This window comes from Hippopotamus amphibius, chromosome 9, assembly GCF_030028045.1.
Source record: "Hippopotamus amphibius kiboko isolate mHipAmp2 chromosome 9, mHipAmp2.hap2, whole genome shotgun sequence".
Taxonomy (NCBI): Eukaryota; Metazoa; Chordata; class Mammalia; order Artiodactyla; family Hippopotamidae; genus Hippopotamus; species Hippopotamus amphibius.
Window position 1 is genome coordinate 34,533,790 of NC_080194.1, and position 16,503 is coordinate 34,550,292.

The window sequence follows — 16,503 nt, forward strand, 5'->3', positions numbered from 1 at the left end:
CATTTTTTGTTTTTTTGTCACCTCTTAACTTTTCCATCTCTCTGCTTCCCTAAACTGGAGGGTTCTTGACAGTGACTGGGGCAAAAGGGCCTGGGCTCCGGATGGGAAAGAAAGAGTTCTTGCTTCACAGCCAGGTCCTCACAGAGAATAGGAGAGGTAAATTTCCAACAAACGTACAGAATTACTGGGGGAAATAAGGAATTTTTTTTTAAGTATTGTTAAAAGCAATACTCAGGGCAAGAACCATTTGACTTTCTCCACTTCCATGTAAAATAGATGTTCCCTGCTCCAGACTTTCCACCACACCCGGAATGGACTATGTTACACTCTTTGTTTACTTGTCTGGCTTCTCTCCCACCCAGCGGCTGAGATCGAGTTTTATTTGTCTTTAGAGCTCCAGCAACCAGCAATGTGCCTTGGCCCCGAAGAAGGTGCTTAATGTTTCTGGAATAATTAAATTAAAACATAGTGTTCTTTAAAACAGAAATGCCAAAATGAGTAAGAAACCCAGGCCCTGCCTCCTCCAGCTGAGAACATGGCACAATGTCATGGTTTAACTGCAGTCGTGTCCTAACTGAAATTCTAAGTGATTGTTCCGATTTTTTAAATTTCATGCTCCTCAGAGTACAGCACTCACTGTACTAAGAGCCGGAGTTACGCCCACCTGCCCCAGGGCATATCTAATTCAAATTTCCTGTTCTTTCCTTACTCTGTGTTGTTTCTAACCGTAATGTTGCTAGGCAACTTTTGCAGAATCCACAGGCTTGTGGTAATGTTGTAATAACTGAGTAAAAATTTTTGCTTCTGGGTACTGGGAGAACAAACTTAACCTGTTTATCCCCTTTAGACTGATGATTTAGCAAGTAAAAGGCTTTCACGCCACTGTCCTCAGCCTATTCACCTTCCTTAGCAGCGAAATAAGCAGGATTCCTGCTCTGAAGATTTATAATTGGGAGTCCTAAATCGCCTTCTCAAAAACTTTTAATATGTACAGCACATAAATATATGTGCATATTCTCATTAACATAAGCCATGCACTTTTGAATGAAATGTCCTTCAGAATTAGGTACTAATTTTTCACAGTGATGTAAAGTCTCTAGGAATGTTTGTTAAGACTAGCCAGATTTTACCCAAAGCTGAATCCTTTCCAGTTTATGCTTGTGATTCTGGAGAAATAATAACTTTTTCTAAAGAAAAGCCTACTTTTGATAGATATCTAATTTTTAAAAAAAGCCATGTTGGCCAAATCTGTTTTTCACTTCAAAACCAAATAATATGCTAAAAAAGTTCAACTGTCTTTCTTCTTCTTCCTTGATATCTTTACCTGTCCTCTTCTACTGGTTCTCTCAGCAAATCTCGCCTCATTTCAACCCAGCTCTAACCGTTACCAACTGCCGGTTGGCCCCAGGAATCTAGTTCTCAGGCTAGAATGTGGTAACTCCTACCACTGCTCCTGGTTGACTTCTCCAGTGTAGATTAGATTTCTCTACTTTGTCACTTGCCTTAATACCCTCTGATGGATGACATTGTTTGACCATTTCACCATGTGTTCATCAGCTTACTCTGACACAGAATAATCAAATCCAGTTCCTCCTTAGTTGTTCAACGGATTAAACGTGGGACTGGCATTGTCCCTTACAAATAGTGTTCAATAAATGTTATGTGTGCTTTTAATTATAGCGTTGTTATTCGAGAATAATCATACTTGTTAATGGCTTTATAAGCAGTAAATGCAACATGTGATTCCTGGTGTCCCCAAAATAAGTTTGCTTAATGTGGATAAACAGTTAAGTTTTTGTACAACCAGTGAGGATAATCAAATCAGAATAGAGATAGTATTGATAAGAACTTGAAAAGGATAGCTAGGAAAGAGTGACCAGTTGAAAGCTTGTATTTTAATGACATGAGCATAATTTATTTTCATGCCTAATTAATCTTTAAGGATTACTAACATACTGTTTTCATTTATCCTTCTAACATTTTATAAGATCAAGGGCAGATTCCATCACATGTAATTATATAGATTATGTACAAAGAGTTTGAGGATCTAAGATTCTTATTCGGTTTTTTTCTTTGGGGCTTCAACACTGAGAGACTGTGCTGGAGTGCTTAAAAGTTGTGTCTGTAGATACACAAAACCTTGGCGAGAACCAGTTTTGTTAGTGAAAGAAGCCTTCAGGACTGCTCCCAGTTATCTCAGCCTTTACACAGGCCCCCTAATCTTCAAAGACTTGATAGTCTACTGCAATCAGTAAGGCATCTGGCAAGAATACTAAGTTTAAAACTTTTCCCGAGAGAAAATACTGACCACTGGCCATATTATTTCTAGATAAGAGAGGAGTTCTCAACCCACATTTAAAATTACAGCTCTGTGAGGCAGTTAACCAAAACGTCATGCTTCCTATCTGCTATTTTAAAACTCCTTTTGACTGGAACGGAACTAAGTAGCCCCCTTTTCTCCAATATTACTTGCAAAGGGCTGCTTTTCTCTATATTCTTAATGAGTTTCAATAACTGAAAAGGTCACTTCACTGAAATGTTATAAACAGGAGGAATCATAAATGAGCACCCAACAGAATGCCTGTGCTAAATACACAGTTGGGTAATTGATTAATTGCCTCTCCTCCTGGGTTAGTGACATACACAGGAAATGACCTGGCTGACCACGAGGACTGCCAGTTGTTGCTGGCCACACTGTGATTATCTAAACCAGCTTTGTTCAGATTACTGCAGCACAAAAGATGTGATGACGCCTCTCCAGTGAGACAGGGGGCTCTGTCGCAGTAGGAGAGGGAAAGGAGATAAGGCAGACAGCCCATGCTGGTCTTTTGTGTAGCAACAGGAGAGTGTTTGGGTATTGCTATGTTTTGATGACTCAGTGGTGAGTCAGTTTTAAAGTTCTGTAAAAGGCCTTGTTCAGCTCACACAGGATTGAGAGGTGAGCTCATCAGTAGTTAGTTGTGTGGAGAATACCCAGCAGTGTGTGATACGATCAGTTGATTGGTGGTGTAGGTATGTACATGGAAAAAAACATACCAGTGAGGATGAACTACTTCCTGAATGCGGAAATCCACTCTACCTGGCATCTTCTATTGAGTGTGTGCCATGTTCAGGCACCATCCATATCCTACCCACTGCCTCTTCCTTTTATACAGGTCAGAATATGAAAAATGTCTTAAGTGCCACAGAAAGCTGGGGTGCTTTGGAGGGAGCTGGGAAGGCTATAGTGCCAGCTATATGGTAGGCACCGAGCCACATGCTTTACGTATTTATCTTATTTAATCTTTATAGGAACTCTCTGAGAGAGGTATTTTTATTCACATTTTACAGATGAAGAAAATGAAACGCAGATATGTTAAATGCCTGTATCACACAGTCATAGAGCCAGCATTACTGAGACTGTATTACTACTGACTTAAAGACTAGCTCTTTCTACCCCGGCAAGAATGGGGTAACGTGAGGGTGAGAACTACTTGGGAGACTGGATGAAGACAGGGTCACAAGACCCAGTTGTGGGCCAGGCTAGTTATGCAGTGTGCAGCTAGAGTCTGGACAGCAGGGCACACTTCCTGTACCTCGTGATTGAGGGTAGTAGGAGTCAGAGACAATCAGACTTGGCACCTCTACCTTTTTGTTCTACTATAAAACCCACATGCATTTTAAATTCTAAAATCTAGAGGAGGAACTTCCCTGGTGGTCCAGTGGGTAAGACTCCGAGCTCCCAATGCAGGTGGCCCAGGTTCGATCCCTGGTTGGGAAACTAGATCCTGCATGCATGCCGCAACTAAGAGTTTGCATGCTGCAACAAAAGATCCTGCATGCCACAGCTAAAGATCCTGCATGCCACAACTAAGACCTGGTGTAGCCTAAATAAAGAAATAAGTATTTTTTAAAAATCAAGAGGAGAGATAATAAAGATTGATACTATGCTGTGTTGCAGACAGTTTGGAGAAAGGCATTCTTGTCTACTATGGGGATGAGTATCAGTTGGTACCTTTTTTTTTTTTAATTGGCTGCATTGAGTCTTCATTGCTGTGTGTGGGCTTTCTCTCCTTGTGGAGGCCAGGGGCTACTCTTCGTTGTGGTGTGAGAGCTTCTCCTTGTGGCGGCTTCTCTTGTTGCAGAGCTCAGGCTCTAGGTGTGTGGGCTTCAGTAGTTGTGGCATGTGGGCTCAGTAGTTGTGGCTCGCAGGCTCTAGAGCACAGGCTCAGTAGTTGTGGTGCACAGGCTTAGTTGCTGTGCGGCATGTGGGATCTTCCAGGACCAGGGACTGAACCTGTGTCCCCTGCATTGGCAGGCGGATTCCTAACCACTGTGCCACCAGGGAAGTCCCCAACTGGTATCATTTTTAAAAGATTGTTTTGACTATTTCTGTTACAATTTAAATATATATTATCTTTGACTCAACAATGCTAGTAAACATTTCTACAGGTTTACAAAAATATGTAAAAGAATGTTTATCGTTGTATTAATTCATTCAGTAAATAATGAGATTCTCCTGTGGGCTTGGCACCCTTCTAGGCACTGGGAACACAGCAGTGAAACAAAACAAAGTCCTTACTTTCATGAAAATTTGAGGCCTCTGGTGGAGGCAGACAATACATAAGTAAACAAATGTACAAAAAATATCAAGTAGTGATAAGTGCTATAAAAGAAAAGGGGAGGGACTTCCTTGGTGGAGCAGTTAAGGAATCTGCCAATGCAGGGGGCAGGGGTTTGATCCCTGGTCAGGGAAGATCCAACATGTTGTGGAGCAACTAAGCCTGTGCACCACAACTACTGAGGCTGTGCTCTAGAGCCTGCAAGTCACAACTATGGAGCTCACTCGCCGCAACTACGGAAGCCCGTAAACCTAGAGCCTGTGCTCTGCAACAAGAGAAGCAACGATAATGAGAAGTCCTCACACCGCAAAGAAGAGTAGCCCCTGCTCGCCACAACTAGAGAAAGCCCGCGGGCAGCAACGGAGACCCAATGCAGCCAAAAAATTTAAAAAATTTTAAAAATTAAAAAAAAAGAAAAGGGGCAGTGTCAGGGATTAAGAAGTGGTAGAGGGTTGGCGGCAGGTGCTATTTGAAATAGGGTGATCTAGCAAAGCCTTTCTGAGGAGGTGGCATTTGAGCAGAAATCTGAATGAAGTGAGGGAGTCATTCAAATGGAGATCTGGAGGAATTGTGTTCTAGGCATTGTTTTGTTTTGTTTTGTTTTTTAAGCTCTTTATTAGACTATAATTGCTTTACACTGTTGTGCCAGCTTTTGCTGTACAGCAAAGTTTTTTTTTTTTAATATTACTTATTTAGTTAGTTGCGCTGGGTCTTAGTTTTGGCAGGCGGGCTCCTTAGTTGCGGCACATGGGCTCCTTAGCTGTGGTGTGCATGTGGGATCTAGTTCCCTGACCAGGGATCAAACCCAGGCCTCCTGCATTGGGAGCACAGAGTCTTAACCACTGGACCACCAGGGACGTCCCTAGGCATTGTTTATAATGCCAAAAATTGGAAGCCACCCAAATGTCCATTAAATAATGAGTAACCACAGTTTGCAAAATAATGATAGAGCTATATCTACAAAACGAAAAGATATCTGAGATATGAAAAGAAGGTTGCTAAACTGTATGATTCCAGTTTTAAAAATTAACCTAGAGGGACTTCCTAGACTTTGCTCTTGGGAAAGGGGCCGGTGCTTCTGTTTTCTTAGCCTATTTACTTCACCTGGATCGGTCTTCCTGCCAGTCAGACAAACAGCTCTGCGCTCTGACTGCAGTCTGTGGTGAGGTGCTGATAAGAAAGGGGCTTCCAGGAGCCCTCTCATTTATTACAGACTCACTTCTGAGCGCAGAATAAAAGGCTTTGTCCCTGGTCACCAGCTTCAGAATCTTAACTGAGCCAGGAGCTCAGTTTGGGGCACTGGGTTACTCACACACGCGCCTGCCTGTGCTGAGTGGATCACCTGCCTTGCCTTCAAGGTTTCTGAAGCAGCCAAGGCTTGTGTTTGACGCCTACCTCCACTCCCACCCACCACTACCAAGCTCTGCTGACTTCCAGGGCCCTGTGTGTCTGTATGCTTGTCAACCAGTGATTAGAAACAACAAGAGCACAGGAAAATGGTGAGGAGGAAATAAACACACAAAACATGTTCTGTGCTCCTGGATTATTTCTGACAATTTTTCAGTTGATTATTTTGGATTTTTAGGTAGACAATCATATAGATGATAATTCTGTCCTTATTCTTGGTATTTCTGACTCCTACTTTGTTCTATTGTCTAATGGTATTAACTAGCACTTGCAGGAGAGGCGTTCAAGGGCTGGTTAGCTCGGTTGGTTAGAGCGTGGTGCTAATTATAGGAGAGGTAGAGAGCATCCTGTCTCACTCTTGCTCCTGACTTTAATGGGGACATTAAGAATAATATTGGTTGATAAGAGGCGTATATGTGTATGTGGGCATGTGGCCATGATTTATATCTGTTATATTAGGGAAGTATTCTTTTCCTTTTGTCAGATATTTATGAGGAATGAATATTCAGTTATATCACATTTTTAGTGTTTTAATTATTCTGCTTTTTTCTCTTTTTAATTATTTATGTGGTGAATTAGTTGAATGGCTTTCCTTCTACCACACCACTCTATCCTTCCCAAAATAAACTGTAGTGAAGTTGTTTTTAAAACACTGCAAAATTATATGCATGTATTTCATTTAGGCATTTTGCAGATATATTTATAAATGGAACTGGTCCATAGTTTTTCTGTTGTACAATCTTTACAAGATTTTGGCTTCGTGAAACACTGGAATGTTTGCTTCTTTCTCTGCTTTAGAACAGCTTTAATTGTATGAGAATGATTGATTCTAGGAAAGTTTAAAAGAAGTTGCTCCTTAACTTGTCTAGGCTCAGCATTTTTTTTTTGAGGTATTGCTTTTGGCAGCTTTTGTCCATGCTCATTTATCTATTTACATTTTCTACTGTCTTCGAGTCCCTGTTGGTAATTTATATTTCCTTGAGTATTATCCATTTCATTCAGATTTTAAATTGTAATAGCATAAGATCGGGCAAAGTTTTCACTTGTATTTCTCATTATTTCCTCTGTACTCATGGTTATAAGCCGTTTCTCATTCCTAATTTGTATATTTATGCTTTTGTCTTTTTTTTTTATCAAGTTAGCTAGTGGTTTATTAGTTTTATTGTTTGCTTTCCTCCCACCCCAGAGAACTAGATCTCAGATTTATTAATCAGTTGTTTTTCTGATATTGAAATAATTCATTTTGCTTTTATCTTTATTAATTTCTTCCCTTTGTTTTCTTTAAATTTTGCTTTGCTGTGACTTTTTTTTCCCCTTCTAATTTCCTGCATTGTCTGCTTTGTTAATGAACTTTTATTTTTTCTTATTCAGCAGTAAAAGCGTTTAAGATCATGAATTTTCTCGTATGACTTTGGCTGCGTTCCATAAGTAATGTTTCATTGACTTATTTTCAAAAAATCTATAATTCAGTTTTTTTAAAACTTCCTGTTGAGGTATAATACACATACAGAAAAGCAAACATATCAAAATATGTACAGTTTGGTGAATATTCACAAATTCAATACTCAGATTAAGAAATAGAATATTACCAATACCCAGGATCAGCTACATAATTTACAGGGACCAATGAGAAATGAAAATGCAATGTGCCAGTTTTATTAAGAAATTTAAGATGATGACAGTGGAGCATTAAACCAACTGTGGGGCCTTTCTAAGTGTAGGACCATATGGACATGCCCATGAAGCTGGCTCTTCAGTTCCCCTCTGGACTTTCTTCTCACCCCCAGCTCCCCTCCCTACCAAGAGTATCCACTGTCCTGACTTCAAATAATGAGAATAGTTTGGCCTGTACTCTTAGGTCCAGCTTTTTTTTTTTTTTTAATTTATTTATTGGCTACATTGGGTCTTCGAGCTGCATGTGGGCTTTCGCTAGTTGCGTCAAGTCAGGGCTGCTCTGGCTTCTTTTCATTGTGGTGCGGGGGCTTCTCATTGTGGTGGCTTCTCTTGTTGTGGAGCACAGGCTCTAGGCATGTGTCTTCAGTAGTCTCAGTACACAGGCTCAGTAGTTGTGGCTCGCAGGCTTAGTTGCTCCGAGGCATGTGGGATCTTCCTGGACCAGGGCTCGAACCCGTGTGCCCTGCATTGGCAGGTGGATTCTTAACCACTGCGCCACCAGGGAAGCCCTTGCCCAGCTTCTTTTGCTGAACATTATGTTTATGAGGATCATTCATACTTTTACATGTACTTGAAGATCATACATTCTCATTGCTTTGTACTTAGAACTAGTCTGTAAAACTAGTCTTTCACTGATTAGTTGTTTAGGTAAACTTGAAAAATTTTCCTAGTGATTGAGTGCATTAGGCTGACTCAGTTCTAACTTCCTAGGTTCAGAGGTGGAGCTAGAAACAGGCTCTTCTTCCTCCGAATGAGCAAGGGCTTAGCCAGAGCACATATAGTGTGAGTAAGGAACAGTCAGCCTTGGAAGAAAAAGCTCCTCCTCATCTTCTTCTGATACCCAATGAGGAAGAAAGAGGAAGAAAGCTAGCCAAAGAGGGTAGTTAAAGGCAACAGTTTTTTAAAGTTCTCCAGAGTAGCAGCAGATGCAACCCCTGGGAACAAGATCAGAGCCTGCTTGTTAGATTCGGACCCAAGGGTAGGGCAGCAAAGGACATTTACCCCAATGGTTGCTGTCTAGGTGGGGTAGGAGCTTCAGCACCCTGTTGTATCCGCTCATGGTTGACACTGGGGCCCTGGACTGGGCTCTCCCTTTGGGTAAGCAAGTGACTTTTCCTGTGGGGATGGAGGAAAGTAACCTTTCCCTGAGACTGTGCAATGTGATGCAAGATGCCAAATACTGCCAATAACCTGCCCATGCGTTAATTAGCACTGGGCTAAGGAGTGTTGAATATTGGTAGGAATAAGTGACTAGGACTTGGGACTCTTTAGGACTGGAAGAAATTTGCCCTGTAAGTGCATATGTGAGAATATGTAGTCCTCAGCACCTTCTAGTCACAAGGATTGCAACTGGCATCTCAGAACTGAATCTAAGGTGCCCTCAGAAGTATTTCTTTGGTCAACACGGGATATAAAGCCAAAAGTGGTTGCCAGGTTGAGCCAAGAGACAAAACTAGTCTCCTAGGTCTGGCGTGGGCATTTCCTCCTAATGTCAAACTCTGTGACCTGAGGAGGCAGTCAGAGTCCTTCTCTTCCTATCACTAACCCTGTTTTTTCTTAGCATGAAATGACTCCCTTCAAGGTTACAGAAAAGACTGCCCTTGCCCAGGCACAGCCGGTTGATTTGTTCCGGAAGGTGGTGGTGAAGCAGTGTGTAGCAGCTGATTGCTCCCTGAACCTACTTAGCGCCTCCTGCTGGTGGCTGACCCCAAGGCTCGCCATAGCCTTGCATCCCTTAACTAATTGCTTTCTTTTTGACTTTGATATACCCACAAAATTTCACCAGCTTCACAATAGTGAAGATCACCTTTGCAGAAAAAAATGGTCCACTTTTCTGTTGTTCCTGATTTTCTGTTTAAAAGAACATTAAGTAATTTAAGAATGTTAGAAAAACTCTAAGGCAATGGGGAAACCACTCGGTGATCAACTTTATCTGGGTAAAAGGTCTGGTGAGTGTAACAGCTACTCCCAGCTGGGACCTATTGCCCTCCCAGGGTCCTCATCTGCACAAAAGTCCTGTCACTGGCTTGGAGCAAAAGTTCCCTATTTTAAAAGATAAGGCAACTTCCTTGCAGAAGCAGAGATTTTACCTCTTTCCTTTCTCCTTAGAAATTGCAGAATTTATCTGGAGGGCACTGGGACTGAGTCTGCAACTCCGATTAGAGCTGTTTTCCACATCCTTTTTCAGACAGATGGGCTTCTGGACAGATTAGTGAAGATGCTCTGTCTTCTGGAGAGCTTTTTTGAATGCCTCCTGTGTGTCCAGGGAAACTCTGCAGAAGGAAAGCAAACTAGAAATCTGGGATTGACATTAGAGCAAGAATTATATTTTCTGTCATTTGAATGCAGAAAAGTGAAAAGAAAAAGCTTTTGCCAACTAATTTTCATTTTAACCATTCAGTTATCCTAATTCTTGAGCATTCTTTATTCTCAGTGTGACTTGCTTTCCATCTTTCAATTTTAGCCATGCTCTGGAAGCAAAATGAAATTCCTACATGGAGAAATTGAGGACTGTTTGTACCTCTCAAGCCAGGTGAGTTTAGAGCTGGAGGGAACAACTAGAGGTGACCTGCTTTGCAGGACCTCCAGGAGTTATGGGGAAGTAGAAGTTCCCAGTATCCTAAGGAAGCCCATAATCTAAAAGTAGAAGCATATGATATATTCCCCAAACACGAGTCACACCTCTTGTATGACAGCAAAAAGAGAATTGAAGAGCTTTCCTCAGCAGGACAGGCTACATAATTTGTGGGGCTTCATGCAAAAAGAAAATATGGGGACTCTTGGTCAAAAAGCAGGAAAAAAGGGCTATTAAGGGTATACATAAAGCCAGACACAGAAGGACAAATAGCGTATGATTCCACTTCTGTGAAGTACCTAGAGCAGTCAAAGTCATAGAAAGAGAAAGTAGAAAGGTGGTTTCCAGGGGCTGGAGTAGGTGGTGGGGGAGAGGGAGATTTTGTTTAACAGGTACAATTTCAGTTTAGGAAGATGAAAAAGTTCTGGAGGTGGATGGTGGTGATGTTTACATAACAATGTGAACGTACTTAATGACACTGAACAGCACACTCAAAAATGGTTAAAACGGTAAATTTTATATTATGTATATTTTAGCCCACCCCCCACTATACACATAAAAAAATACATAAGCTTTTTCCTTCTTTTGAAGACTCTCTCTTGACGAGTCATGATGTTTTTTTTATTTTCTATTTAATGTCGTCCTAAGTAAAGAAAAATTAAAGACAAATTTTTCGCATTAATTTTACCCTTCATCTTTATATTATACAATACCAGTTTTAGGTGAAAATGTCAAGCGTATTTAACTTGTATTTGAAATCACTGAAATTACACAATTTGAATTTTGTGGCTCATTCCCGGAGGGTACCTTGAGCCACCTAGAAAAGAAAAACAAGAGCCAGGCTCAGGAAAAGTGGAAGGAGGAAGTGAGGATCCCCCTGGTGCAGGGCCTAGAGAAAGAACCCTCCAAGGCACAGGACCCCACGGGTGCCTGGGGCAGGTGGACTCTTTGGCCTGCCAGCTGCCAGCTTTCCCTTCCCACAGGCCTGCCGCCTCAGCCCACAGCAAACAGGCTCCTCCCAGGTATCCTCAGAACTCAGAGCTGGGACACACTCAGTACAAGGATAGGCAAGAGCTTGCCCCGTCAAGACTCAGCTAACGTCGGCCGCCCACCAGGAGCACTGTGGTGCCCCCAGACTCCGGTGAGGATGGCCACCACCATGCCCCGCGCCACAGGGCGCATGCTTCCAACCGCCCCCCTTCCTGCACGGGCACCAGGCCCCTGCCAGCCAGGAGTGGCCGTGAGAACCCATCCACGGAGGCCGCAGGGGGTGGGACTGTGTAAGTCCAGGCTCCAAGCCCCCAGTGCCTGCTCCATCATTTCCTGAGACTTCCCTTCACACAGAGTTAAAGATAAAATGATTAAGAATTTCAAGACTGCAACTACAGTGCATTAAATCCCAAGTGCAGGGTCCTCAACGGTACTAGTCACATGCCTTGTTCCTCAGGCCAAAGAAAAGAGCGTGTTTGGCTAGAGTATTCTTTGAAAGACCCCCTCAACCCTAGATGAAACCTAACTAAGTGTAGATGTGCTTACAGTGGAGGGGCTGAGGCAGCCTTTCCCCATGTTCCTCCTGTTCCCTTTCCTTTCCCTCCTTGACAACAGACTCAAGCTGTGCCCTCTTCCTTTCCCCCGCCCACCCCCCCGCCGCTCACTGTTCTACAACTTATCCGAGCCAGAAAATGTAAATTCCATGGGATGAGACATGGAATCCAGCCTGTTTCAATGCTGAGGGCATGGTTTCCCAAGTTACCTAGTCCTGGGGCTGCCATACAAGAAGACCTGGGGGTGAAGTGGGGGCAAAGGGAGCAGTGTGGCCCTCTGGATAGCTGCCACCTGTAGAGGATTAAGGAAGCCAACGCCTTCTCTTTATTTCCTAAATTCTTATGAGTGCAGACTGTAGCCAATGTACTCTCTCTTTGTAGTGGCCTCAAGTTGTGTCTGGGATAGAGTGGGGTGTTTCTCTTGGACTGAAAATTTGCCTTGAGCACAGTCTGGATCATATTGCAGAGTTACGCTCCAACCAGCTCTATCTGCTAAAATGTACTCTGGGGGAGTTTCCTGGCAGTCCAGTGGTTAGGACTTGGCGCTTTCACTGCCATGGCCCCGGGTCCAATCCCTGGTCAGGGAACTAAGATCCTGCAAGACGTGGAGCAGCCAAAAAAAAAAAGAGTACCCTGGTTTCATCAAGTGTCTTGGGGGACTCTTCAACTTCAGAGAGCTCTTTCTGCACCCTGCGCTGAGAAGAAACCCCACACCAGCTTTTCTAGCAACTCTCAGTACATCAGCTGGAGTCTTCCCTTGGAGCAACATGCCATCTCTCTATGCTCCTTGGTCCTTTCCCAGGAAGGCAGATAGGGGACAAATCAGCAGCACCCCTCTGCCCTTTTCTCTGGTGCCAGTAGGAAGGCATTTTCTTCTGAGCTGAGGTACAATCAGGACCACCAGCCACATCCCGCTCCGCACTGCCCAATCCAACTGGCAAAGGAGCTTGGGTGAGGGAGAAACACCCTGGAATCTGAACAAAGGCGGATGCAAGGCAAAGCCTAGGGAGGCTGAGCTTGGGTTTCTGTTCTGGGAAGCACAGCAGACCCAGCTAGACCCAGCAGAGCAGCTCCGTCAGCAGCCAGCCCTGGGACTGGAAGGAGGGAGCACCCCCCCCACCCCCACCCCGTGAGTCTGAGATTCTGTTCTTCCTCTGTCTCCCCATGCTGGCCCCTTTCTGAGCCTCAGCTGGAGTTGTATGTGTGTTTAAATGTCTCCGTCAAGAATGGAGACTGAGACTGTGGGTGACTAAGACCTTTTCTAATGTTACACACCTACAAAGAGCTTTGAAGGGAAAGCAGCCAATCCACGCCCCCACCCCCTGCCCGACCCTGAAGGGTTTCCCATTTCAAATGACGAAGTCATGACCCTTTTTAGCAAGACTTCAAAGAACTTGATCAAAGATAACGTTTATATTAAATAAAACAGCACATTTTCTCCTTCTTACTGTAAAGCTTGAAATGAAAAACAGCCACATTTCAGCTTCCTGGCAAACAAAGCATGGTGAACAACAGCAAAGACATGATTGCTGCAGGACAACCCTCACACACCCTCCCCCACTTGTTTTGGATCTTGGTGGACCCTACACTGAATTTCCAATATTAGAGATGGTTTTTCAGGTGCTCAGGTCGTTGGGCAAAGCTCATCTTGATCATCTCTGCCATACGTTATCATCTGAGAAGGCAGCTGTGGTGTGATGAAAAACACCGTGGACGTAGGAGTCAGAAAGTCTGGGTTCTCAAGTCTGTGCCCTGTCTCACCACAGCTATAAGGCCTCGGTAGACACTTAACCTCTTTGGATCTTCAGCTTCCTCGTGTAGTAAATTCCATATATCTCACAAAATTGTTATGAGTAGATAAAAATGTGTGGAAAAGTACTTATTCTGTGCTTAATGCACAATATACTTTCAATATGTGTTGTATTTTACATGTATTTTACATGTATTACATTCATGTTATTTTCTACACTTCCTCCCACCCCCATACCAATTTAATGAAACAACTATAAAGGTAACATTTTAAAAATTGCTGTATTCAAAATTAATAATAAACTTTAGGGTAAATAAGCTTTAAAACAAAAGTAGATAAGCAAAAATAAATAATTTACAACAACCCACTAACCTAATTTTCAGAGTAAAGCCATTTCCAAATACAGCACTATTATCCCGGGCTCCAGCCTGTGGTCAAACTTTGATAGTTCATTATTTGTAAAAAAACAGCAACAAAAAACTGAACGCTAAGGAAAATCTTTAACAAAACCGAAGTACTGGATTTAACGTTTTAATTTTAAATAACCAAACTTTATAATTTTATACATAATCCAATGTAATGCTAATATAATTAGCACTTCAGCTTGAGGAGCTGGTATTTAACAGGGATGGGAAATTATAATGAATAGTCTTCAAACCGTGAGATACAAATAAAAATGGACAAGGATACAGTAGAACAAAAACTGCAGACACTCTACTAGTTGAGGGAACTATTTGAAGGCTTTACATTCTTTATTATCCATGATGGCTTTTGGAATTATGATTGTTTGACGTATAGAACCTTTGACATTTTAGATACAGCCTTTAATTTTTTCACAGTTAAGTTAAAAATCCATCATAAGACTCCATAAGACTTCACTGGTCTTACATGTAGACTCTAGGAGTTTGCAATCTGATAAAAGAGTAACAAAAATTTACTGTATTGCCCTAATTTCATACTTCCTTGTACACAATGAATCAGTTTGGGAAATCTATTCCAAGGGTTATATACACAAAAGTGTCAAGAATAAAATGGTCTCCACTCTTGCATAAAAATGTGTACAGTGTTTCGGGAACGGAAAATTTCTAATTTTCCTCGGCCCAGGCTTCATGCGTCTCTGCTGCCTGAAGATGAAAGGCTCCTCTTGCTTTATTGCTTCATTGATTGTTCTGAGGATTAATCGTCCAACCCTGGTGTTTCTCCTTGTTGGATCCTGGATGCTATTCTGATGGCTTCTTCCAGAGATGGCTGTTCTCCAAGCTGAAACAGGAACATACACAAAATCAGAGTCAAAATAATGCCAAAGAAATAAAACATGCCAGAAGTAAAATTTCTCTCTGTAATTCTGACACCTGGGCTTGTTAAGGTACTACTGCTGATCCACAAAACATAAAAACAAATTCCTGCCGGGGAGAATAATGCAGTTTCTTTATTTAGGATTTTGATAAACCTTCACACATGCAAGGAACAAAAGATGCTCATCTTTTCCAACGGACATAGTCAGAGAGCTTCCTGAGCTTTTAGCTTCTATGCCCATAAACTACATTAAAACCAAGAGCTGACATTTTCCTGAGTGTGCTCTAACCCTTTTCCAAGTAAATACATTTAAAAAGAATCCTCCCAAGGAAAGGTAATCTACGCCTAGCAGTCTAGATCTCTGCCTGAATGCAGTGACTTCACAGAGAACGTGTTCTTCACAGTCTTCTAACATTCCCCACCATAAAATCCAGCTGTGCAGTGATTCTCAGAGGACTAACTTGGGGTCTATGTTTATAGGAGGTTCATTTCGCTTTATAGAATCCTGCCTAATTAGACTTTTATTCTGAGAGTAAAGATGGCTGACCAGGTACACACAGGGATATATATATATGTGCATGTATGTGTGTTTATATACACATACATATATACACACATCAGGAGCTTTATTTTTCTTGTTATAAATTCCCCTAGAATATACAAGGATGGTAGAAAACAAAGTTTTAGTCTCTTTGAGTCTACTTCAAACACAGCAATTTCCTTACAGTGGCTAAGTAATACAGATATGCCCTGCCTCTGCGAAGGCCATGCATAAAGCACAGTGTACAAGGCTGAGAGCTGAGCAGCACTGCTGTCAGCTGAGGACAGCTGCCACTGTACCCACCTGAACTGCAATCTGGGTGCCGTTGGATGTTGCCACTAAGGTCAAAGGTCTGGTTTCTGTGGTTACTAAGTGATGGCTATGCTGTTGGTGCCCCATTTCTGATGATGCAGTATGGAATGCTGCCAAGTCCTGAGCCACAATTGCAACCTTAAAAAAAATACACAGAAGAATTAAAACCATGATTTAAATAGGTTAAAATCCATTTAATGCAAAGGACTGTCTTCAAATTCAAAAGGAAAACCCCTCTTCTGACCATACACTTGTAGAAGCCTAAAGCTGGACAAGATCTTACATCTTGTCTATTCTGGATTCCTGTTTTTTTTTGGCTGTGCCACGCAGCTTGTGGAATTTTAGTTCCCCAATTAGGGACTGAACCCGGGACCTTGTCAGTGAGAGTAGAGAATCCTAACCACTGAACTGCCAAGGAATTCCCATGGACTCCTCCTTTTTTATTTGAGGAGCCTTTTATTAAGGCTCAGATAGAAGGGACTTATCTAAGGTTATGAAGTGAGCCAATGACAAAACAGGGTAGAGGACACTGAGAAAGCAGATTCACTATGTCAGGTCCAGTAACAAGGAGAGACATGACTGTGCCTAGATTCTATTATCCCTAAGCAGCTGCTTGGGAAGTTACACACGTGGACTAATTCACACCTCAAATGTCCATTTATTCTTGAGTTTGGATCATTGGTAGATATACTATTTTCTCTTGTCTACCTGTTGCATTTAAAATTAGATTTCCATAAAAAAACTTAAAAATAACAAAATTTTAATTAAAAAATAAAATTATTAAAAATAATTAAAAATTTTAA

The 16,503-nt window shown here is 42.1% G+C and overlaps 1 protein-coding gene across 10 annotated transcripts in view; it reads right to left on the reverse strand.

Annotated features, from left to right (window-relative positions):
* Window positions 1–14,051: 14,051 nt before the first annotated feature.
* ZNF143 (zinc finger protein 143) overlaps window positions 14,052–16,503 on the reverse strand; it is a 60,578-nt gene continuing 58,126 nt past the window's right edge. For all 10 annotated transcript variants that reach the window (XM_057750543.1, XM_057750541.1, XM_057750542.1 and 7 more), the window contains 2 exons: window positions 15,692–15,838; window positions 14,052–14,811 (listed from right to left, as the gene is read on the reverse strand). In XM_057750543.1, coding sequence (XP_057606526.1) covers window positions 14,728–14,811; window positions 15,692–15,838 — 231 coding nt within the window. In that variant the 3' untranslated portion in view covers window positions 14,052–14,727. The remainder of the gene's footprint in view (window positions 14,812–15,691; window positions 15,839–16,503) is intronic.